The sequence below is a fragment of the Vulpes lagopus genome, chromosome 11, assembly GCF_018345385.1.
Source record: "Vulpes lagopus strain Blue_001 chromosome 11, ASM1834538v1, whole genome shotgun sequence".
NCBI classification, from domain to species: domain Eukaryota; kingdom Metazoa; phylum Chordata; class Mammalia; order Carnivora; family Canidae; genus Vulpes; species Vulpes lagopus.
Window position 1 is genome coordinate 53,012,753 of NC_054834.1, and position 24,476 is coordinate 53,037,228.

Below are 24,476 nucleotides of genomic sequence, written 5' to 3' on the forward strand. Positions count from 1 at the left end.
TCACTACAACTACTTATGAGTGTGAGTGTGTGTTCTGGGGGGGAGAGTGGTTGTGGCTAACGAATTTACCTTTCTTTCACCTGGCTCGCGAACTAGTTCCAATTCCTAGATGCAGCTTATGCTAACTGAGCAATAATACTGCCCTAAATGAAGAACCCCCGTTTCCTAGTGCGCAGAAGCATGGGTAGGGAAAGAAGAAAGGTCTGTTGACAAAGTCAGAATATCCTCTGGGACAAGGCTAAAAGTATTACAGTTTAATTCAAAACCCATACAGATCCATTTGTAAATAAATGCTGTCAGATGACACTGTAATGGATAGTGCATACTTTTAAATTGATTTCTTTTTGATGTGATAAAAACATCTTATGAAAGAGATGTTGAAACGGCTTTTAATGTAAAGTAACATAATTTAGATTTTAAAAATAGAAAACGTTTTGTTGACGGTAGTGTATTTGATTCAGTGCATGTACCAAGTGTTATTTTCTGTGGGTTATAAATTACCTTTGAACCAGCTATAATTCATAAATCGTTACTTATGGCTGATTTATAGGAAATCTCATTAATAGCAATAGAAAAAAGACCTTGAAGTAAGCAAGAAATAGAAAATAAAACAGCCTGGGGATTGGAAAGGGAGAGACACATGCAATCTACAATTAATAGCAAGGGATTATATTTGCATATGAAAGCATGCTTTGGATCCTCGCAGTAAATCCTTACCATAACTTTGAATAATAGGTATTCCTGTAATCCCTATCTTATATAAGAGGAAGAAACTGAGTGTCCCATCAGCTTATTTTTAGTTTTAGCATGTTTTAAATATCTATTATGTATTGCTTATTAGGAGCTGGTAACATAACTTTTTATATATAATGTGATATTGCTACCCTAAGCCCTTTGGGTGGATGACAGTGGTGTTCCCCTTTTGTAGACGGTGAAGACAGGTGGAGTAGCTTTCCCAGTTGTAGTTATGGAGCTGTCAGCAGGCATTTCAATTTTGGAAGTCTTTCCCAGAGCCTTCTCCCTTGACCCTGGGACATGGCTTCCTTGCTATTTCTTATTGTAAAGAGAAAAGGAGAGCAAATGGCTTATCGTAAGCAAAGGACTTAATCTTCTTCCCTCCTATGCCGTATTCAGTTAGTTATTTCTCTCTATCTCTATTGCCAGAGACCCTAGGATTCAGAGAGTCAGTCATAGGGTGGGAGATGGAAGGTGAATGGGAGGGGCAGGACCCTGGGACCCCCAATCCTAAAAATGCCAATCAGTTCATGTACCAGAGATGTTATATGTTGTTTTCTAAATGCCCAATTACCTTAAAATGTGTGTGTTGGACAGAGGGGAGCAAATGTAAAACTCTACCAAATCATAAGAATAAAAAATTTTCAGTGGTCATGTCACTGGAAAATTAAGTAGGATTCTATATAAAGTGGAAATCTACAAGGGCTTTTAAGGTCATGTACACATTTACAATAAAATATAACTAGCTCAGGGTGAGAAGCCTACCAATCACATTGTTGTCACGGTATAAATGGAACAATAGAATAGACCTATAAAGCCATCAACAAGATTAATAAGATGAGCAGGGCCCGCCATTTAGTGATTAGTTGTTTTAAAATGTAGATTTTATTATTATTTCGATATGATGAGACAAACAAATCAGGAGACAATTGTCACTGAAGAGATACATTATTTTTTTACTCACAGTTCCCAAGAGGAGGGAGCATGCCATGCCACATGGCGCGTGCAAGGAAGCACCTGGGTCAGTCAGGGGGTAGAAGGAGCAAGGGAAAATCTGAGCGAGAGTCTTTTTTATGGTTTGTAAGACAAAGCAAGAGAAGGCAGGGTAAGCAGGCTTGCAATCTGCTAGCCCTGTGAGATCTGGAAAAAGGAGGTGGTTGGGGTATAGGCTTCAGGCTGATTAGCTTGCATTTGAAAGGCATGCTGGTGGGCAAGTCCTCTACTACCTCTAGAAATTGCCCAGCCCCTAGAGGGTTCTCTCTGGAACAAGGCCCTGGATATCAAAACATCAGAAAATATAGAAGACAGGGCCACCTGAGTGGCTCAGTCGGTCAAGCGTCAGACTTTTGATTTCAGCTCAGGTCATGACCTCAGGGTTGTGAGATCAAGGACCTCCCGTATTGTCAGATGCCATGCTCAGCGGGGAGTCTGCTTAAGATCCTCTCTCTCCCTCTCCCTTTGCCCCTCCTCCCATCACTCATAAGGTCTCTCCCTCTCTCAAAAAAAAAAAAAAGAAAGAAAGAAAGAAAGAAAGAAAGAAAGAAAGAAAGAAAGAAAGAAAGAAAGAAAGAAAGAAAGAAAGAAAGAAAATAGAGAAGATAGAAAGTCATGATTAATATATTAGTGCCAATCACTATGTATACACAGAGTTGGAATTAGATATTCAGTGTTTCTGCACATTTGCAACAGCCATTGAACATAATGTACCAGGTACTGTGTTGGTGGGAGGCTGAGAAAAAAAGCATCAGACATGGCCTGTGTCCTCCTTGTGTTCACAGACTAGCTCGCAGACTCCCTGGAGAAGCAGAACCAGGGACTAATGATCGTAGTACCAGGTGGTTTGAAAAGTGGATTTAGAGCTGCAGCCCCTAGGAAAGAAGTAAGTGTCTTTCCCAGGCCTTCCATCCTCATGCCACAGGGGACTGTTGGCAGTCCCTCATAGGTCCTTGTCTTAGCCTAAGCTGGTCCCTAAAATGCTCTTCTTTCCACTTTCTTTTAAATCAACTTCTAATATAAAACCTAGGGCAAATGATACTCTTCTTTGAAAGTCCTCAGATTTACCAGCACAGATGGAGCCCATCAGTGCCCTTATGCCAATGTGGCCTGGTCTCATACCGATGAACGTATATTACTGTACTTCACCTGTTTGCTTATCTGTCTCACCTTTTGAATTATCATTTCTTCGGGGTTAAGGATTATATTCTTCATCTTTATATGCCCTTTTCTTAGTACAGTGTCTGGGTAACAGCAACAACAACAAACAATAATAATATCTAGCATGACTGAATTTTTATAATAGAGGAGGCATTATTCTAAGTACTTTGTCTGTGTCAACTAATTTTATCCTCACAATGCCACCAAAAGTATGTAATATTATCATTCCCATTTTGTAAGTGAGGAAAATGTGTCATGGAGAGAAGATTAGTAAATTGCCCAGGGCGACACATAATTAGTACTAAATTAGTGCCTTTTTGGATTGGAAGGTAGTGATCCCCCCTGTCCTTTTTTGCCTTTGTTTCCAAGAGATTCATAGGAGAGACACTGTTTATGGACATGAGAGATTTGGAAGAAGTCATTAGACGGGTGCCCAATTCATGATAAGAGTGGGACATACCCTGGGTAACCTAAGCCCCTTTAAAATTCCTTCTTGTGCTGGAAGAGATGCAGAAAGTGAGTTATTTTATTACCCTTCCCACAAATCTAGTTAAAATCAGGAAGAGTAGGGGCACAAGATATATAATATTTCTGTTATACTAAGGTATCCTCTGTACATAAAAGTTATTTTTCATGGAAATGCTCTAATTTGTGGTATGTCTGGCTCTAGGAAGCAGTTGCTGTATTATAATGATTTTGGGTATTTGAAAATCTCTTAAGGTTTATGTATGTTTGCACATGCCATTGTTTCAGGGTATCTTCACAGGTACTATAAGTTGAGTTGCCAGGGCTTACAGCTGAGGTCACTCCCCCAAAAAGGGTATTTTAGAGAAATAAATTGTGAAACAAATATTTTGCTTTTGCCATCGTTCTCCCAGAAACTTTTTCATGGAGTGTTTAAGATCATATGCTCTTGGACCAATCAGATAAGTGTGTGAGTCCTGGTTCTGTACTTACTAACTTTGTGACTTTATGCATGTTAGTTTCCCTACGATTAAGCTCTCCACTTTGGAAATGGAGACTATAAAAGTCCCTACGTCAGAGCAGTGCTGTAAGGATGATGAAGGATCAGTCCACACAACCTATGCAATTGAAAAGGGCCCCATTCTCAGAAGGGCCCACACTTGGTAAATGCTCTGTGGTTACAGATTTGAAATTCTTCATAATTTTGAAGAAGCCATCCCCTAATTTCATTTTGCACTGGGCCCTGTCACATAGGATAACCCTCAATGAAATACCAGCTATTACCAATTTTGCAAGGAAACTTTTAGTTGGTTGGGTATCCCAGATCTTATTTTCTGAACTTTTCCAATCTCGTCTGGACATTGAACCTACTGGTAGAGGACGTCTTGTGTGTCCTCATGCATTCAAGTCATACTTGGTTGGTCAACACTCTAGTAATTACCTCATTTTTCCATTCCTCTGTGAGTGCATATTTGATGGGTATGGGCTGTGGATGACTGCTAATTTGAAGTACAGAAACATTTTCTCTATAAATATGAGTGGCATCGCTCAGTGAGGGACATCAGATTTGTTGTTTGTTTAGTCCGAGAAATGATGGCATTCGCTGATACGCTGCATCACTGACACAGCTCCAGAAAGACATTTGGCGGAGATCTAATACTCTTTTTTTGCTCTTATATTGCAGACTATTTGAACTCCAGAAGGACCAACACCAGATAAATTATGAATGTTGAACAAGATGACCTTACATCCACAGCAGATAATGATAGGTCCTAGGTTTAACAGGGCCCTATTCGACCCCCTGCTTGTGGTGCTGCTGGCTCTTCAACTTCTTGTGGTGGCTGGTCTGGTGCGGGCTCAAACCTGCCCTTCCGTCTGCTCCTGCAGCAACCAGTTCAGCAAGGTGATTTGCGTCCGGAAAAACCTACGTGAGGTTCCAGATGGCATCTCCACCAACACTCGGCTGCTGAACCTCCATGAGAACCAAATCCAGATCATCAAGGTGAACAGCTTCAAGCACTTGAGGCACCTGGAAATCCTACAGTTGAGTAGGAATCATATTAGAACAATTGAAATCGGGGCCTTCAATGGTCTGGCAAACCTCAATACTCTGGAACTCTTTGACAATCGTCTTACTACCATCCCAAATGGAGCTTTTGTATATTTGTCTAAACTGAAGGAGCTCTGGTTGCGGAACAACCCCATTGAAAGCATTCCTTCTTATGCTTTTAACAGAATCCCTTCTTTGCGCCGCCTAGACTTAGGGGAATTGAAAAGGCTTTCATACATCTCAGAAGGTGCCTTTGAAGGTCTGTCCAACTTGAGGTATTTGAACCTTGCCATGTGCAACCTCCGCGAAATCCCTAACCTTACGCCTCTCATAAAACTAGATGAGCTGGATCTTTCTGGGAACCATTTGTCGGCCATCAGGCCTGGCTCTTTCCAGGGCTTGATGCACCTTCAAAAACTGTGGATGATCCAGTCCCAGATTCAAGTGATTGAACGGAATGCCTTTGATAACCTTCAGTCACTCGTGGAGATAAACTTGGCACACAACAATCTAACATTACTGCCTCATGACCTCTTCACACCCTTGCATCATCTAGAGCGGATACACTTACATCACAACCCTTGGAACTGTAACTGTGACATACTGTGGCTCAGCTGGTGGATAAAAGACATGGCCCCCTCCAACACAGCTTGTTGTGCTAGATGTAACACTCCCCCCAATCTGAAAGGGAGGTACATCGGGGAGCTTGACCAGAATTATTTCACATGCTATGCTCCTGTGATTGTGGAGCCTCCAGCAGACCTCAATGTCACTGAGGGCATGGCAGCTGAGCTGAAGTGTCGGGCCTCCACGTCCCTGACTTCTGTATCTTGGATTACTCCAAATGGAACAGTCATGACACATGGGGCGTACAAAGTGCGGATAGCTGTGCTCAGTGATGGCACGTTAAATTTCACGAATGTAACCGTGCAAGACACAGGCATGTACACATGTATGGTGAGTAATTCCGTTGGAAATACCACTGCTTCAGCCACCCTGAATGTTACTGCAGCAACCACTACTCCCTTCTCTTACTTTTCAACCGTCACAGTAGAGACTATGGAACCTTCTCAGGATGAGGCACGGACCACAGATAACAACGTGGGCCCCACTCCAGTGATCGACTGGGAGACCACCAATGTGACCACCTCTCTCACGCCACAGAGCACAAGGTCGACAGAAAAGACTTTCACCATCCCAGTGACTGATATAAACAGTGGGATCCCAGGAATCGATGAGGTCATGAAGACCACCAAAATCATCATCGGCTGTTTCGTGGCGATCACACTCATGGCTGCAGTGATGCTGGTCATTTTCTACAAGATGAGGAAGCAGCACCATCGGCAAAACCATCACGCCCCGACAAGGACTGTGGAAATCATTAATGTGGATGATGAGATCACAGGAGATACGCCCATGGAAAGCCACCTGCCCATGCCTGCTATCGAGCATGAGCACCTAAATCACTATAACTCTTACAAATCTCCCTTCAACCACACAACAACAGTTAACACAATAAATTCAATACACAGTTCAGTGCATGAACCGTTATTGATCCGAATGAACTCTAAAGACAATGTACAAGAGACTCAAATCTAAAACCTTTACAGAGTTACAGAAAACAAACAATAAAACAAAAAGACGGTTTATTAAAAATGACACAAATGACTGGGCTAAATCTACTGTTTCAAAAAAGTGTCTTTACAAAAAAAAAAACAAAAAAGAAAAGAAATTTATTTATTAAAAATTCTATTGTGATCTAAAGCAGACAAAATTATGTGTATTCCTCAGAACCTGTTTTTGCTGCACTTATTTACTATTTTCCCACATCTCATCCCTGCCTTCCCTGGTTGCCATATTTTTCATAGGAGATCTCAAGTCCCTAAAGAACTGGCCTAGGAAATTTTGTAAGAATTCTGTTACACTTTGAGATTTTTATGGTGAATTCTAGTGGTGAGATCCAGTCTCTTTTGTCTTTCTTTTTTTTTTTCTCTTTCCTTTCTTTCCTTCATGCCCTTCTGAAGTAGTCCAATGGGGAATGCAATATTAGAAATAGATTTTTAAGAGAGAACGAGATTAAAAACATGCAAGATCTTATATTTTTCATGTAATGACCTGTTCTGTATTTATGAGGAGAACCATTCAATGACAAAGCAAAAAAAAAAAAAAAAAAAGAAAAACAAAAAAAGGAAACAGATTAATTTACATATGAGCATCATAAAACCCATTATCTTTTAAACACCTCTAGAACCAGAATTTGTAGTTCAAAAACTAAAAAAATAAGGTTATAAATAAAATATTGTTGGTTTTTCTGTACCTGGACACAACTCATTTGTAGTATGGCTCCAATGTGAGAAACTTGAAGGTAATTAGATTTCCTACTTTCTAAGAAAGAAAAAAGTATTATACTCTTCCATCACAGCATCAATCTCTATGGGGTCCTATTTCATTAGTTGACTTGAGTGTTGGATCTATATTCAACGATGCTGTGGTATTTTTTTTCCTTCTTATTAGAAGCACCCTTTGTAGAATGCTCAGATTAAAAAGTAATGATTTTGTGAAGTAAATTCAATCCCACTTGGAAGAAAGTTTCATTATAGTTTATTCACTGTCTCCTAAGTAAAGTCCTACTGGCTAGATAAAGTACAAGAGAATGTGAAGGTATTCTAAATTATCGAAGTTGAAAAAATAATTTTTGGTGCTGAGTATCAGCAAATTCAGCTCAATTCCACAATAATTATTAAAGACCTTCTTCTATGGTCTAAGTACTGATATTAGTACTGCGGGTACACAGTTGACAAGACCTGCTTCTTGTTCTTTAATCTCTCACAATCTATATGAAACATGAGTAGAGAACTATCAGCCTGCCATTGGGGGCTAGCTCTAATTTTACTGTTACGCTGTGAATTTAGAAGCTGAAATTTCAAAAATATTGGGTTACTGTTATTACAGAAACCTTGATTTATGGTTTCTTCCATCCTTTCTGGAAGATCTGACTCTCTTCTTTCAAACGCAGATTGCAGAGCTGTAAAGATGTGTGAGTATGGATTTGCCAGGATGGGTGTGTGCTCACCAGGAGACAGCAATGCTAATATGGTGGTAATTCTGCTAACAGTACTTTAAGGAACTGGAGAAATTTTAGGTATGAGAACATATGCTAGCTTCCAAGTAAAAGAGGAATTTGCTGGTTCTTGGTACCTCGGCGCTCTCCTGATACTTTAACTCAATATGTCTATGACTTCTGTCTTTATCTATGGGAAACAGTGAAAACAGCCACCTCTCATTACTGACCTTGAAACCTACCACCTCACTGGTGAATCGAGTGATGCCCAATCTGGAGAAAACTTCATCTTCTAATGGATGAGCACTGTGTATACTCACACATACCTCTGCAGGCTGGAGCTCACGCCCGGGTTTTGTGATCTCCAGATGTGGAAAATCAATCATTACTAGCAAAGCAGGTCAGAGAAACTGGAATGAAGGGAAAGCACATGAGTAAGACCACATAAGGGTTTGTTAGGTTTTCTGTTTTTTTTGTTTTGTTTTGTTTTTAATCACTAATTCTCCAGTAGCTTTTTCCTCCCTCGTATTTTACTTCCCTTTGTTAGGAACACAATTCACATTTCCTTTTACTGTGGAGAAGACCCAAGAAAGGGGAAAACACATGTTGGCTGTCATTGGCCAAACTATTCAGTCTAGAATGTACTTAATATATTCCCAAGCTGCAGATCACAAAGCAAACAAACAACCCACCAAGGAATATCCAGCAAGTGCTGTTAAAAAGAGGAGTGGTATAAGCCAAGAGGGAAAAGAATCCTGCCTTTTCTACTTGATTTGTGTTCACCGAGCTCTTTCTTTGCTGACTCTGAACCTTCATTCACTTTGAGCTGATAATTCTTATGGAGTTAGTCCCAGCACACAACTCCCCTTGGCTATGAGGTTTGGCTGAAAAATTCTACTAAACAGACTGAAAGGCAAACTCAAACTAAAACATTAAGTAAGAAAGAGCATACATTTCAATCCTAGGGACTTTATAGTGGCTCTAGTAAATACATTCTAGAAGAAAGGGTACTGATGAAAGACTGGTTAAGCTAAAACTTGACCTTCACAGTAAATTTAGAAACACTTTGACCAAAGGTCCTCATTGCGGGTTTTGGGGTTGAAGAGTGAAGTGCTATAGGTGTATTACCTAGATGTATGTATTGAGAGGTTCATGATTAGCAGTGTATTTGCCCTGCATAACATACATGGCTTTTGTCCTTCAGTACAGGAGTTGCACGATGTGTTAGAGACCATCACACAGTGGACCTCTTGGTCCAGCAGAAAGGTCACATGACTATTTAAAGGTCACGTGACTATATTTCTCATATATCCTTGTAGCCAAACACAATTCTATGTCAATCACTCTTTTTATTCTATCCAAAGGCAACCAAGCGGTAGTACTCTTAAATACTCATGTGCACCCAAAACGTGTCATTTAGAATTAACCAAGTTAATGTAATCTGATGATAATTTTGTGTGTGCGCACACGTGTGTATGTGTGTGTGTGTATTTTTCCTACTAAAGGTATGCAATTTGTTTCAGGGAAACATCAGGGGTGTTTTAGAAAGAAGATTCTGCAACATTTCCTTTTTCAATCAGGAATCCCATATACCTGGCTATCTCATCAATCTCCTAATTCTTTGGAATGTGTACAAATACATTTTCAGTGGCAAAATAGAAGAATTTGGCATAGCTCATGCACATAGGCCCGATTCAGCTTTACTAATTATTCCCTCATATCCTGAATATTCTGTAATCAAATACCATCTTTTCCCAAATTGAAATGGGTCTTTTGATCTTGGAACATTGACAAGTGTTTGTTTGAGGAGAAAAATGTTGCAAGTCCATGATTTCTCTGAGACCTTGTAATCAAAGAGTTAAAAAATCAGGGTATTTTGGACTCCACGCTATGAAATTCTGAATATATATAGATTGCTGGAAAATAACTTGACAATAGAAGGGGTATTTGCGTGGGGGGCAGGGAGAGGAAAAGTAGCCTTTTTTTTTTTTTTTTTTTAGAACAGGAGTTACTGAAACATGAAAATAGAATATTAAGTGGATGGTCCCAGAGTATTCAACTTTTCCAAGGTAAATATTGAAAGGTGGAAAAACATCAGCAACAACCCTGAATCCCTTATCCTTTTGGGATAATCTTCAAGATGCTTAGATAAGTAGAAGGATCTGATGAGTGGGTTTGAACACAGCACAGTGCTCTAAAGCAATGTAATTTTTAATGCGTTCAATTGTTGATTTGGTCTTCATCTTACTAGTTTCAATAAGGATATTGAAGACAATGATATCATTAAATATCACACACAAAACATATGGGTGACTGAGGAGTCAGACTCTTCTAGGAAACTTCCTTTGTTTCCCATAAAACATATTAGCACAGAGTCAAAACTTATTAAAACATCTCCTTCTAAATGGTATACATGTACTTATATTTGATTAGAATGTGATTTCTGTACAAAAGCTACTTTTTTTTTGAGATTTTATTTTTAAGTAATCTCTACACCCAACATGGGGCTCAAATTTACAACCCCAAGATCAAGAGTCATGCTCTCTTCTGACTGAGCCAGCCAGGGCCCCTGTACAAAAGCTACTTTAGATAAAAATGAGTTTTCAAAGTTGCCTTAAAATAATCAAGGTCCCTTCCATTCTTTTTCTTCTGCCATAAGGAGAAGTACAAATTCCTAACAACTCCGTATTAGATAGAAAACAGTTGTGACATGGTTGTCTTTCCATGCTCTAGCAGGATACAAAATAAGATACATCTGGCTCCACGCGAGGAAAAAAGAAATGTAGAATGAATGACAGTTCACTATCAATTAAGATCCAAATTTAGATGCTGAGCGAAGCATTCTCACAACACACATCGGTTCATGTCCTTTTGTTCTTTTTCAAGTGCTGCCAACAAAACTTCCGAGGCTTCGACCTTTCTTAGTGTTAAGAAATACATACAAATCACATATGCAATTATATAATTAAATCGTATAACAAATGTTTAGCAGCAGTAAGTGAAACTGCCATTCATTTTGCTTTTGCCCAAGATAAATAAAAGGAAAAAAACAAAAAAAGGAGGGGGGGATTTGCAGCAAGACAATCAATTGAGCTGTTTTAATGAAAGCACATGATACCAGAAGATCTTTCTGTTTTGTAGATTTTGTCATGCACCATAAACAAAGATTTTCATACATCCACTGAACAAAACACAGAGAGTAAGGACCTCCGAAACTCCAGACCAGAAAGCCTGATCTTTCCATATTTGGCCCAGTAATTTAATTTCACCTTCTGGATTATTAAGGCCGCACTTTATTGTCCATGTGATGCTGAACTGCTGAATTAGCATTTGTCCGAATGGCATCAATCCTGTCTTTATCCGGTCGGCAGAAGTAGAGAATATATGGCTTTTAACCCAGATGAAAAGGAAGCTTCATTGTTGTTTGAAGGAGAAGGACTGGTCTCTGGGGTGGCAGTGGAATCCCTTCTGATTTATGTCCTGTAATCCTGAGAACTTGGCAGACTAGCACCTCGCTCAGCCCCGGGATATGGTGATGCAAACCCATGATGGGAGCCCCTGGCATTGATTAGGTCCATATATCAGTAAGGCTTCTGAATGACAATAGTAAATCTCCTTACTTCTCTGCCCACAGTCCCCCACTGAAAGAGGTAAAAATAAAAACTTAACTTCTATCTAAGCACAGTTACTAGTTTTGTAGCGTGTATAGTTCTCTAAGAGAAATGAGTGACATGTCAATCCAACTAAATATATTGAAGCATACACAAAAGTAATTATGATATATTTTATGGTATATACTTTTTTTATGGAAGCTACTCTAAAATTTTAAATCAAATAATTTGTAATACTAGGGAAATCATGAGTTTCTTTACTAACGGAATCGTTATGAAGAATAATTAACCTTAACAAAATGTGTAAAATGCCTCAAAACTCCAATGTTGAAGTGGAATTCCCAGTCCTATGGCTAGTTCTGTTTTTAAGAAAATAAAGTTTTACAAAATGAAAGAGAGAAGTAATAAAGTTTCTCTTTCCAGCATCCTTCAAGCAGGATAACTCATAATTGTAAAGATTTCTCAACATAAATTGACAATTAATGAACTTCAGTTCACTCTGACCATAAAAATGTCATGTAGCTATGTATTCGGATCTGAAGTTTTTTTTCAAGAGTCTTGCAAACAAGTCACTCTTAAAAAATCAATGCCAGCTTTTATATGCTTAATTGCATTTTTGTTTTTCAATATATATCCTTACCCCATGTAGATGTATTATTTTGTCTCAGCATGATTTCAGGTCTCCAGATGTACTGTCTGTAAAATCAGAATCCGTCACTTCGACACAGCATTTAGTTACATGATCTGGAGTTCAAACCTAATGATATTGGGGACAACTCATACAGGTCAATAAATTATTTCCTAGGTTTTGTAGGAGTGAGGTACCTCTTTTAATTTCTATTTTTGAACTCTGCGTAATGGATCTTAATGGATCTATTTTTATTATGATCAATGTAACCTCTACCTCCAAGAAAATTGAAGAAAGCAGGAATTTCACAATCCTGAGAAATGCTTAAAAAGCTGCAGAATGTATATATATAATAATTTAAATATATATAATTTATCTAATCTATAATTTTATAAACACAAATGTGTTACCATGCTTCCTATCAAAGACAAATGCCAATACATATTGGTTATTCTTCAGAAAGTATATGTTAATAAGAAAAAAATCTCATTTATTGGCCAACATGGTTTCAAATTATTGACATTATCATTAAATTCTTTTAAAACTCAATCTATAACAAACATTGAGAGTGATTTATAACAGGTATTTAAAAGCCATTTTAGTAATCAGAGGAAGCACTCATGTTAAGAAGTAAAGATCCACGACTAAATTAAGTCAGAAATAAACTGGGCTTGTGGAAATTAGTGGGATACCATTAAGTAATCCTAAGGTAACCCAAAAATAAAAATTGTGTGCTTTATAGCTTAGAAAGCACTTTCATCTGTTTTCTTATTTGTTGAGCCTTGAAAGAATCGTATGTGAGTATATTTTAAATAACATGTCAAATGTTCCCTGAATAGCATATTTGTCTGTATGTAGGTAGAACTGTTAATATATTGAAGCCCCAAACAGAATAAAAAGAAAGAAAACAAAACACTGGGAAAGTGAAAAAGGAAGTGGTATAAGGAGAACACATGGTAAGATTATTTGTAGGTTTGAATAGACCGATTCCCATAGTGACTATGAATTGAGCAACCTGCCTGAGTCCAGGCACCATTGAAGACTGGATACACAACAATGAACAAAACAAAGCCATGCCCTATATTGATAGGGTGACCAATTCATCTTGGTTTAGCTCAGACTTTTGTGGTTTTAGCAATGAATGTCCTTTATCCTAGGGAGCACTTGATTCAGGGCAAGCCAGGATGGTTGGTCACCCTCCTCTAGACCTAACGTCCTAGTAATTGTTACCTTGATTCCGTGATTCAAATTAATGTGCTTATCTCATTGCTAATGGCAATGCCAGATGACATTGGCTACAAGGGAGGAGTGGCCAGAAATACCTTGTTTCTAAGTTGGGCAAGGTCATCACAAGAGCAAATGCTTGTTATCTCAAATTCCCTAGAATAATTTCCATACAGCACTCTGTAGAGTCCAACAAAAGTACAGAAAACAGAACTTTCTCTCAAGGATCAGTTATAGTGTGAGCATGTCAACAATCATATTATTGTAGCGACCATTTACAGGGCCCCTATACTCCTCATCTCCGGTACTTACACAAACCTAGAGGATAGGCATTGTCTTCTCCCTTTTAGGAAGGAAGAAATGGAGAGCAAACTCTTTCCACTGCATGAAAATTAGAAAGAAAACCCAGGATGAAAGAAGAGAATTGGAGTTTTCAGATGGCTATCTCAAACCTTAATTTAGCAATGATATTTATTATTTAGAATAGAAAACCCTGATGCTCTTCTCAGAATATTCCATACCTTGGATTCTATTAGGTCATCTCCTCCTGGAAAACAACAGCCTTCTCCTGGGGACATACTTTGGTTATTAGTGTCAGCCTCATTTGTTCCTTATTCAAATTTATTAATGAAATTGGTAGGCCAGTATCTTTGAAGTACTTGATTGGGTAGTGTAGCAGTGTTCGAGATACTGATATGTTGAACTTCACAGAAGAGCTTCAAACGAAAAACATTATGGATCAGCTAGCATTCAAAGAAGAAATGAATCTGTCAATACAATTACCATCATAATTAATCAGTTTTAGGTATTTTATTTGTAGGATTTCATTATGATTCACTCTTATATTCTAATCAAATGTCTTTGATGGATACATTTACGAATAAGACAGTAGCTAAAGTATCATATTCCAGCTCCTTTCCATGTAAGAAAAAGCCTGTTGACCAATCTCAATAGTTTTTAACATCTCATTATGTAAACTGTTTTCATGAATCAGTAAAAGCACCCAACTTCTCTTTCTTACAATACAACACACTGTTTAAAGTCTCCTAAGCTATCTAAGAGGTAAACACTAGGGAATACATTTTTTTTTAGGCAGTACTTTTTTATTTGCAACGTAGCTAAAAGAGAGAATTAAAAAAAAAAAAAAAGAAACACCCCAAAAATGCAAGTTATACTCCCAAAGGCAGAGGTTTAACTTGAAATTTGGAGATTCGAATGAACAATTCTGAATAAAAAAAAAAAAAAAAAAAACTTGTTTCAGCCAAGTATCCCTTACAAATCTAAGCCTCTATACTTTGTTTTTGTAATTATTTTTCACACTAAGTCAAAGCATTCCTCTTGATAAATAATGAATTCATCAAAGTGAAGGTATCATAAAAATAAATGGCCACATGAGAGAATTATTTGGTTATATGTACCAGCATTAAAATATTTTTGGAAAGCTGTCTCTCCATATAAAAGTATGAGTGACCAACAAGAATGTGTCTCTAGTTGTATATACATCTTTTAATATAGCACCAGTGGTCAGTTTTAAATCTTCAACTCTATTTGGTATTTTTTTCATTCTTAAATACTTGTATTCATGTATGCAAAAAACATTCATCGAGTGTTTGCTATATGCCAGCAATGAGTAAAAGTGTCAGGAATACAAAAAATAAGGACATAGTCTTTGCTTTCAAGGAGTACTAAATCACAGTATTGCAAATACAGTAGATACATTGAACAGAAGAAGCAGTGCATGTTGTGTAGGTAGAGAGCAGGGCAGCAGATGTAGGCTGTGTGGTTAAAGGGGGGGAAATCATGTTTGCTTCTCATACAAAGTGATGCCTGGCTTAAGCCCTAATAGATGAATAGGAGTTAGCCCGGTGGATGTTGGGGATACATTAACTCTTCCAGCACGATGTACAGGAAGGTCAAGAAACAAGCAACATCATATAGGATAGAACTGTAAGTGGTTTAATGTTGTCAGAGCAAAATAATTCTATTTGGAGGACTAAACAAGGACAACACAATGATTAAAGACCTTTAAACCATGATGACCCTATTGAATTTAGCATATATGATGATGAAGTATGAACATTTTCTAAGTAATGGAGTGGTATCCTCAGATTTGAGCTCTGGATAGGTCACTTGCATAACAGTAGAAGAAAAAAAAAAAAAGAAAGCCATTTTGGAAACCCATTTCACTACTACACTGAAGAGATGACTAGTCAGGACACGTTAAAGGATCCACCTGAAGGAAAAGGTAAGCTTAGTTAGCTGGACTGATGTCTCATTAGATGCTGTGGAGGAGAGGAGAGGAAGTCAAGATGTGTTATATTTGTTAACTAGTAGAAATATGGAGGTGAGTGGGAGGTCGAAGATAATGCTTGTAGTTGGCAGATGAAGTAGATAGAACATGCTTTTCTGGATGGGTGCTGGGGAAGGAAGGTTGTGTGCTCACTAAGTTTTAGCCACATGGAGTCTGAGTATTGGCCAATGCCAAACTCTGCCTAAGGAATAAAACAAAGCAGAAAGATGAATTTATTGGAATGCTTTCAACCAGCAAGCAGACTGACTCAAAGCTATGGGAACAATGACTTCCTAGATGCTCACAGGCTAAGGGATGTTTATGGGATTAATAATAGAAATTATTTGACTTTTGTAGCTGCTTGGTTGCCTATTGGTCTTTTTCCCTATTTGGATCAGGTTATCTGGGTCAGGGGATCAAGAAAGTACAGACACAATGTGAACAGACTTGGCATTTGGGGATTGACTGGTGTTCTTTACTGACTTCCAAGGAAAGTTTCAAATTCTGTAAGGTTAGGTCAAATTTCCTTTATGCACTTGTGTTGACCATCTCCCATTTTGTCCCTGACATAAGGGACGTCATTTTAGTTTGGCTCTACAATACCTTTGACAAATCCAGGCAGAGTTGTGCAGCAGGAAGCTTCTCTGGATTAGCAGTGCCAATCTTGTCATCATTAATAGAAAATTTAGTAAATAATAGAAAATAGTAAAAGAAAACTGAGTGGGTGGGTGGGACGACCTAGTATGAAATACAGGAAGTCCTGTGGGTAAAGGACAGAACCATGCCATTTGATAGGTATGGGGAGGAAGAGAAAACCATATCTCAAAATCCATTAAAAAATTATCCCGTCTCTGCTCCATGCCAGGTCCTATGCTAGACTTTGGTGTTATCACTTTAAAAATGAGTCCCAGGCTAAAAAGGGAAGACAAATGACAAAGATAATTATTTAATTGCAGCTGTGGTACTAACTATAAGGTAAAATTGCAGGATCACATCATTGAGAATGTAAAACAAGGAAATCTGCTCTCATCTGGAAGAACTCTTTAGCAGTTTTTAAAGGGCGACCGGAAGAATGAACTGTTATAAGGCCAAACAGAGTGGAGGCAAAGGGATTTTGAAATAGAGGAACTTGTCTGGGTTAAGTGCCTGAGGCTTCAGGAAGCAGATAAAAGAGAAGGTAGAAGGAAAAAAAAAAAAAAAAAAAAGACAAGAACCAAGAGAAGATTTATGAGAGCCAGACAAATAGAATTTTGGGAAGGGCATAAATCCAATAATCTAAGAAATTTGAAAACATTCACTGAATTTGGCAATTGGGAAGTTAGTGATAGCTTTAGCAAAAAGAGTTTTAGGAAATGATTGTATGCATTGGTGGCGGGGGGGGGGGGCAGGGACAAAGAAAGGGAGGCCATCTTATAGCAAAGAGAGGAAATTAATGGGAGGAGCAGAAGTGGAAGCAATGAGATGGATTCTTTTGAAGGAATTAAAAGGAAAATGGAAATAGACTAGAGGTAATTGATGTTAACTAGAAGGAGAAGACAGAGAGCAACAGAAATTGCTAGTCTGAGGCATTCAGACCTTATTCTGGAGGCAAGAAGGTAGCCATAGAAGAGACAGGTACATATGGACCAACAGTCATATCACATGTGTAATCTATTAGAACAAAATGGAGCATCACTGAGATTATAAATCCCAATCTAGTGAGGCTAGAGGAAATGACATGAAAATGCTGTAGATTTGTTTTAAAAAATCAACTCTACTTTCTAATCTGTAGCATAGGAGTAGACTATTACTACCTGGAAATAAAGAGAATTTCCCGAGGCATCGTGGACTCAGGATCTCTATATCCAGAATGGTTTATAATGTACAATAGTTGAAAGAACAAGAAACAAATACTTTTGATACATTTCCTGAGTGGCTAGTTAATCAATTTTAGGAGGCTCTTTCATCTCTTGATATCCAATGAAGTAATAAAATTTGCATTTAAAGGAAGAACAATGAAACATGAAATTTAAAATACTTCAGAGTCCATTATGGGAGTGAAATTAGGTTACCATCTATTAAATAACACTAATTAATGCCATAATAGCTTAGAACAAAAGAGTACAGTTGCTGTTTTCCGATGCCATCAGATAAGAACAATGATGAATGAAAGGAGTAAAGGCTTTTAAATTTGCGACTAGAGCATAGAAGAGAATTTCAAGGAAAGTAGTAAGAGTTCCAACATGGAATAAATGAAACCTCTGGAGACCAGACTACAGGTAACTATCTTGCTGTGAACACGAAGACACAGACAAGAAGTGTCGTAATACATCTCTTCCATCTCATTAAATGTGTAGTTGAATCACATGTAATACCAATCCAACCATCGGAAAGCTATTCAAAAATTTTTGGTACTTATTCCAAGAGAAACGTTATGAAATCATGAAATCAGTAAATAAATGACAAAGATTTCTAATTTATTTTACATAAAACATTTACAAGGGATATGCTCATAGCGATAGATAGTAAGATGTATTTATCAAACAATAATAAATTTACTTTTGTATTAATAATTAACAGTCTGAAAAGCATTTAAGAAAAGAAGTCTGGAGTCTCCTTGCTGGATCATGATGACTGGGTTTGCCATGATTGGCATGCAGGTCAGAGTAAAATATTTCTATGCTAACCATTAAGTAATGAAAACGAATCAAAAGCCATGAGCAGGTTAAAAAAAAAAAAAGCCATGAGTAGGTAACCTCACTTGAATCAAGATGATAATTATTAGAATTGGGGACCCAGAAGAGGGGGAAAAAAAGAAAAGTTTTTCATTAGACACAGTGTGTTTATTTTTGTAATTGACTTTATCAAACTATTCATAAGTTGGGCAGCAATCTTTTCAGTAAGTAGAGATACACTCCCCAGACACAGTGTTTAAAACAAATATTACAGTTTTTCAATTCATAAATTGTTTTTGTTTTTTTTAAGATTTTATTTATTTATTCATGAGAGATACACAGAGAGAAACAGAGGACACAGACAGAGGGAGGAGTAGGCTCCAGGCGGGGAGCCCGATGTGGGACTGGATCCCAGGACAGTGGGGTCACGCCGTGAGCCGAAGGCAGACACTCAACCACTGAGCCACCCAGGCGTCCCTCAAGTCATACATTGTTAACCTGAAAAATAAAACCTTGAGGTAATTTACCAGCAGGAATAGGTCTATTTAGGAATGACAGAGAATTGGGATTTGTGACATGCAAGCTATTGCCAAACCATAGGCAATTCCAAAGAACAAAGGAGAGGAGCCCCTTCTTATAGAAGATGGGGAGCAGATAGAACAGGCTGGTATAAACAGAAAGTCCACTGGAACAAACTGGGTGTTCAAATGTAGGGGATTTCATTGGCTGAGTTGGGATAGCCTCTCATTAGCAGGGCTGTTGCTAGGGGAGGAGAAAATCTTTCTTCCTCCTGCTACAGTGAAAAAGTATTAGCTTTATCCTGTACAGAACGAGGTATTGGTTCTGCAGTGATGTCAAGTGATGGGCAGCGAGAGCACTCGCTTCTGGCCTTCCATTTTTAGTAAAGTTTCTCTTCATTAAATTTCACAAAACCTAAGACCGGTGGTTGGGACTCTACATTACTTCCTTTGTGGTTCTTCAGTTGGACACTTCCTAGCTCAGCACCCATGCAAGCCCATCGTCATTTCATTCTCCATGACCTGAGCATGTCTCAAAATGGACGCTTCTGTATGGAATTTAGATGGAGTCCCTGCTTGAAGTTGATCATCTTTAATTTAACTTGACTAATTTAAGTGATTGATTGGTTAAAATTTAATGGATTAATCAAAAGTCCATGAGCATTTAAACTCTGTCTATACCCAATGAATCAAATATATGTATTGAGTTTTGACTCTTTACCCTTTATCTTTTTGTTCTTTTGGTCCTCAAAAAAGTGACCACAAACATATCTCTAAAACAAATGATTTTGATGGTGCTTCATTTTATTTTATACCTGGAAATAGTTCAACTTTTTCATAGTCATGGAAAATACCCTACATTTTAGAATATTTGTTTTATATACTGGCTTTAAATATTTGGCACAAACATTGTCATTTAGCCATAATGTTTTTGGACCAAGTCTTACCCTATTAGATTTACCCATTTGTCATTGAGTTTTAGTCATAATAAAATTTTGGAACAGGCATATCTAAAGGAAAGGAGAGAGAGTATCGTCAAACCTTTGTATCTGGGCTAATTCCAACTATTCAAGTTTTCAGTTTCAAATTTTTTTTTTTTTTTTTTGTCTTAGCAGCCACCCACTCACTAATTGCAGTTCTTTAGCTTTTATTTTTAGTTTCCAAATTTCCATTTAGAAAAAAAGATTTTACTTTTTTTAAGCTACATGACTGTAGTATTTGTGTGACTGGATATATCTGTGTACATGTTCGTGTGGGTATAAATCCATGTGTTTCTTTCCCATACTTATAATCTCCTTTCTCTTGCTACTCATGAACCAAGATTTTATCAGTTTTTAGTAAATGTGTAATACAGTTTCTCTCTTCCAGTAGTTTCGTAGGTTAAAACTTGAGAACAGGAGAGGGCCATAGTATGTGCTTTTTCTTCTTTATTAATTTGTGTAGTTGCTTCTGATAGATTCAAACTATTGAAGATAGTATCAAATTGAAAGCTACATTATTTTTCAATATACTTTATTTTTCTTTTCCTTCTGAGAAAAATAGTTCTTGCTTAATATGTAATTTGTATATCTACATTATTGATAAGCATAATTATCATTAATTATAATCAATATAATTTTTATAGTTAACATTCAATAAATTCTCACCTCTTAGGTTGATTAATTTGATTCTACATTTCTCAATTTTTCTAACTGCTCCCAATATTAAGACTAAACACTATTCTTTTGAGAAAAATAAGGCACGAGTTGGAAGATTTCACCCCAGTTGGTAAAAATTAGGACCAGAGTTGCAAATCCATTTTATTCCTTTTCTACTAATGGCTATTTCTGGGGAATGGGAATTTTGCCTCCATACTTGTTGCTTACATAGAGAACTTGCTTTATTAAATCCTATTTAGTAGGACAAAGGAAGAACTGAAGAAAGTGGTTAGTAAATCTATACTTAATTTCACTTCAGCCTCTCTTAGGTCCGTAAAAGGGAACAGGACCCGCAGAAGTTAATCACATGCAAAATCTCTGGTTCTAAACTATTTCTGTCTCCTGGAAATGTGTTTCAGAGTACGGAACCCTTTCAATGACCTAAAACTGAAACCTTGAAAATGTAGCCTGAAGAAATCCATTAGGGATGTAAAAGGAGTAAGTGTGAAAAGCACGGTTTATAATTTTGCAAAGTTGATGCCCAGTCCTTCTCTCTTCCTGATATTTCAATGACTATCTCACTAAACAGAACTGAGTTAATATGGGCTCCTGGGACTTCACCTCCTGGCCTCAATCATATTTCTGCCAATCCACTGTGTTTTCAGTCTGAAGGCTTTCAGAAAATATCTAACATGATGCAGTTTGAAAATTTTTAGTTAATTTTGCATTTGGGGATACTGAAAAGTGGAAAACTTGATCATATGATACTGAAACACAAAGACGTCACACATAAAGATGCAATAGATTTTAAAAGTACGATGCACGCACCAGTTACCACACACCATAGAATCATGTCAGTGAATTTAAAAGAAAACTTTTGCAAAGCTCAGCTACATTTGTTTCATGGCTCCAAACTCTTATGTGTAGTCTGTAGGTATTTTTGCCCAATATTCTCCTTACTCTTTATTCAGCTTTACTCTAAAGCCCCTTTTTCAGGGTTAGAAGGGACCTTAAGAGCCCTAGACTTATTTGAAACTTGGTCTCTTTTCTCTCTGTTCTCCCTTTAGAATGATTCCATCCTTTGGATTTTTGCTAAAATATGTTAGCAGAAAGCCTTTGAAATTTCAAATCAACTGACAAGAAAGTGATGGCTACATCAGAAATGTTGCAGACTGTATAGAATGAATCTGCAGATCAGTTATGCGGCAAGATTTTACTTTCAGCAAAGTTTATTTGAATCAGGGTCAGCAAACCACTACCCTTCGTCCAAGCGCACTGCTCGTAAAAGGGACGAGCAGCCCTACATGGACACGTAAGCCATGTCCTTGGCTTAGGTACTCATTGTCTGTAGTCGCTTTCATACCACAAAGGCAGAGCTGAGTAGTTGCAATTAGGACTGTATGTCTCAAAAAGCCTAAAATATTTACTATTTGACTCTTTACAGGTGGTTTGACAACTCCTGGTGTAGAAGATGGAAATTAATTAGTCTCTGCAATCATGAGCAATCACTTACGTAGGATTAAATGGTTTGTTATCCTTTGATTCTGAAGTCCCATATCTGTATCCTTCAAAACTACCTTCTCCTCCACATGCTATTTATGAATTAATTCAATGAATTCTGCATTGGACTTGCCCCCATGCTTTAAAATCTTGTCGTCTTTGAGATTCCTTCAGTGTTTCACTGGTTGCAGAATCTATTACCACTTTCAATATTTTTTATTGCATCAGAGCAAACCAACAAGAATGTCATGGTCAAAAGCAAACTGGCCAATGGGTTGATCTTCTTTCTGTAAAGAAGAGATAAAACCAATGCACCACAAATGGGAGTGTTCCCTAGAAACTCTCCCCAGTATCCTATGCTAAGCTTATATGTTGAACAGATTCTCCAGCTAAATGCTGTTTTCCTGAAGAAATATTTATTTTTCTGTGTTGATGATCCTTTTTCAACTAGAATTATTAGGGAAATATAGTCAGGCCTAAAAATAAAGAAGACAGGTGTTCAGGCAACCATGACAAATTTAAATGGCTTGATTACTTCTCTGTGGTAGATGATTTGTTTTATTGTCTGAAATAACACAATTACATTGCGTTCTACTTCCATCTATAGTTACATCAAAGAGAAGATAAAAGAATAAATTAAGCTGGTTTCAAGTACATTTTGGATAATAATTGCAGAGGATTTGAAACTTGGCAGGGCAGTTTAAATGTGCCCACAATTCACTAAAACTAATATCTAATATTTTGAGGAGTCTGACTTCACATCTATCTTCCAAGTGCTTTTGAACAAGTTCCAGATCTCCATTTGGAATAATGAGCAATAAGGAGATTTTTCTTTGCTTAGTAATCCAAGATAAGGAAAGCTTCTTTACAGATCATTTTCCCATAAAGAATCTATCCATAGCCTCTGCTTCCCACTTAAATGTCTAACTCAGGCTCTCTCTATCCTGACTTTGCGTTAGAAACACCTTGGAAGTTTTTACATAATACAGTATTCAAGATCCATGCATACTTCAGAGGTTCTGATTGAGCTGGTCTACGGTAGGACCAAAGCATCAGTATTTTTTTTTAAATCCCTTTGTAGTTATAACATAGACTAGAGTTAAAAAACTGCTGATCTGAACACTTTAATCACTGCAGGCAGATAGATTCTATGGAATGACAAACCCAATAGACCATCAGTAGTAGCAAAGCCTGTGAAGTTTCTGATGGAAATTGGGATGGACTTGAATGAGCAAAGCAATACATGCAAACGTAGTTTCTAACACCACATGTAAAGCAGATGACTAGAACTTACTTTCCAGATTAATGGTATTATCATACATGTGTATGGCGTTCCATCATTCCATTTGCTGTGCAATCTCAGACTCAACCAATACTCGTGATGGCTTAATGGTATAAACTTATATGAATTGAAACTGTGCAAAACAGGAGTTGGTTGTCAACTATATGCTTTTATCACAATGAGTTTAAATAGCAGCCATTCATAATCCTTGAGGCTAAAAGTATCTGTGAGTATACATAGGACCCGGGATGTAGGAATACAGAAAATTACAATGCCCATCAGTGGACATCTTTGAGAATGAGGCAGTCATAAGCTTTTTCTAGCATAAGAAAGATACAAACTTCACTGAAGATGGGAAGCTGAATTTCCTAGGTAACTACTCAAGGGCTCATTCCTGAGGAAGAGGAAGATAAGTAGAGGGTGGAAGAATGAAAAGCTTAACCTTCAGATGTGGCAATAGGGTATGATCTCGTGATTCGACTTCTGGATTGTCCAGTGAAAGCTATGCTGAAAATAATGTCAGAGGCAGTGCTCAGCTAGCAGATGAAAATAAGAATGCCTCAAAAGAGATTTGTTCTCTCACAAAATGTAATTCAATGAGTTCTAATACCTCGATAATTTTTATTGTTTTTTCTCATTAAACATATATAAATACATAAAAATATATAAATCTATAGCTCTTTTTGAAATATTGTGTATTATACCAAATATTTATTTCACTGTCATTGTTTGAATTTCTTACATGCCCTATACTGTTACTATTACTTCTTCCTACCTTCCTTCTTTCCTCCTCTTTTCCTTTTTCTCTTTCTTCTCCTTTTATGTTTCATTTTTTTAATTCTAAAATTAATACACACTACTAAAATGGAAGAGCTAATACGATAGAGGAATATGTAAAGATGTTGGTGCTTCTGGGTGGCTCCATTGGTTAAGCCTATGATTTCAGCTCAGGTCATGATCTCAGGGTCCCAGGATGGAGCCCCTCATCAGGGCTCTGCTCTCAGTGGGGAATCTGCTTCTCCTTCTCCCTCTGCCCCTCTCCCTTCTCATGCTTTCTCTCCTTCCCTCTAAAATAAATAAATAAATAAATAGATAAATAAATAAATAATGAATAAATAAAATCTTAAAAAATATATATATATTTCAAGATAAATATGGGGTTTATCTT

At 37.4% G+C, this 24,476-nt stretch overlaps 1 protein-coding gene across 4 annotated transcripts in view; it reads left to right on the forward strand.

Annotated features, from left to right (window-relative positions):
• The window catches only part of LRRC4C (leucine rich repeat containing 4C), a 184,004-nt gene extending 176,960 nt beyond the window's left edge, over positions 1-7,044 (forward strand). For all 4 annotated transcript variants that reach the window (XM_041773508.1, XM_041773509.1, XM_041773507.1 and 1 more), the window contains one exon: positions 4,538-7,044. In XM_041773508.1, coding sequence (XP_041629442.1) covers positions 4,580-6,502 — 1,923 coding nt within the window. In that variant the 5' untranslated portion in view covers positions 4,538-4,579 and the 3' untranslated portion in view covers positions 6,503-7,044. The remainder of the gene's footprint in view (positions 1-4,537) is intronic.
• Positions 7,045-24,476: the final 17,432 nt, after the last annotated feature.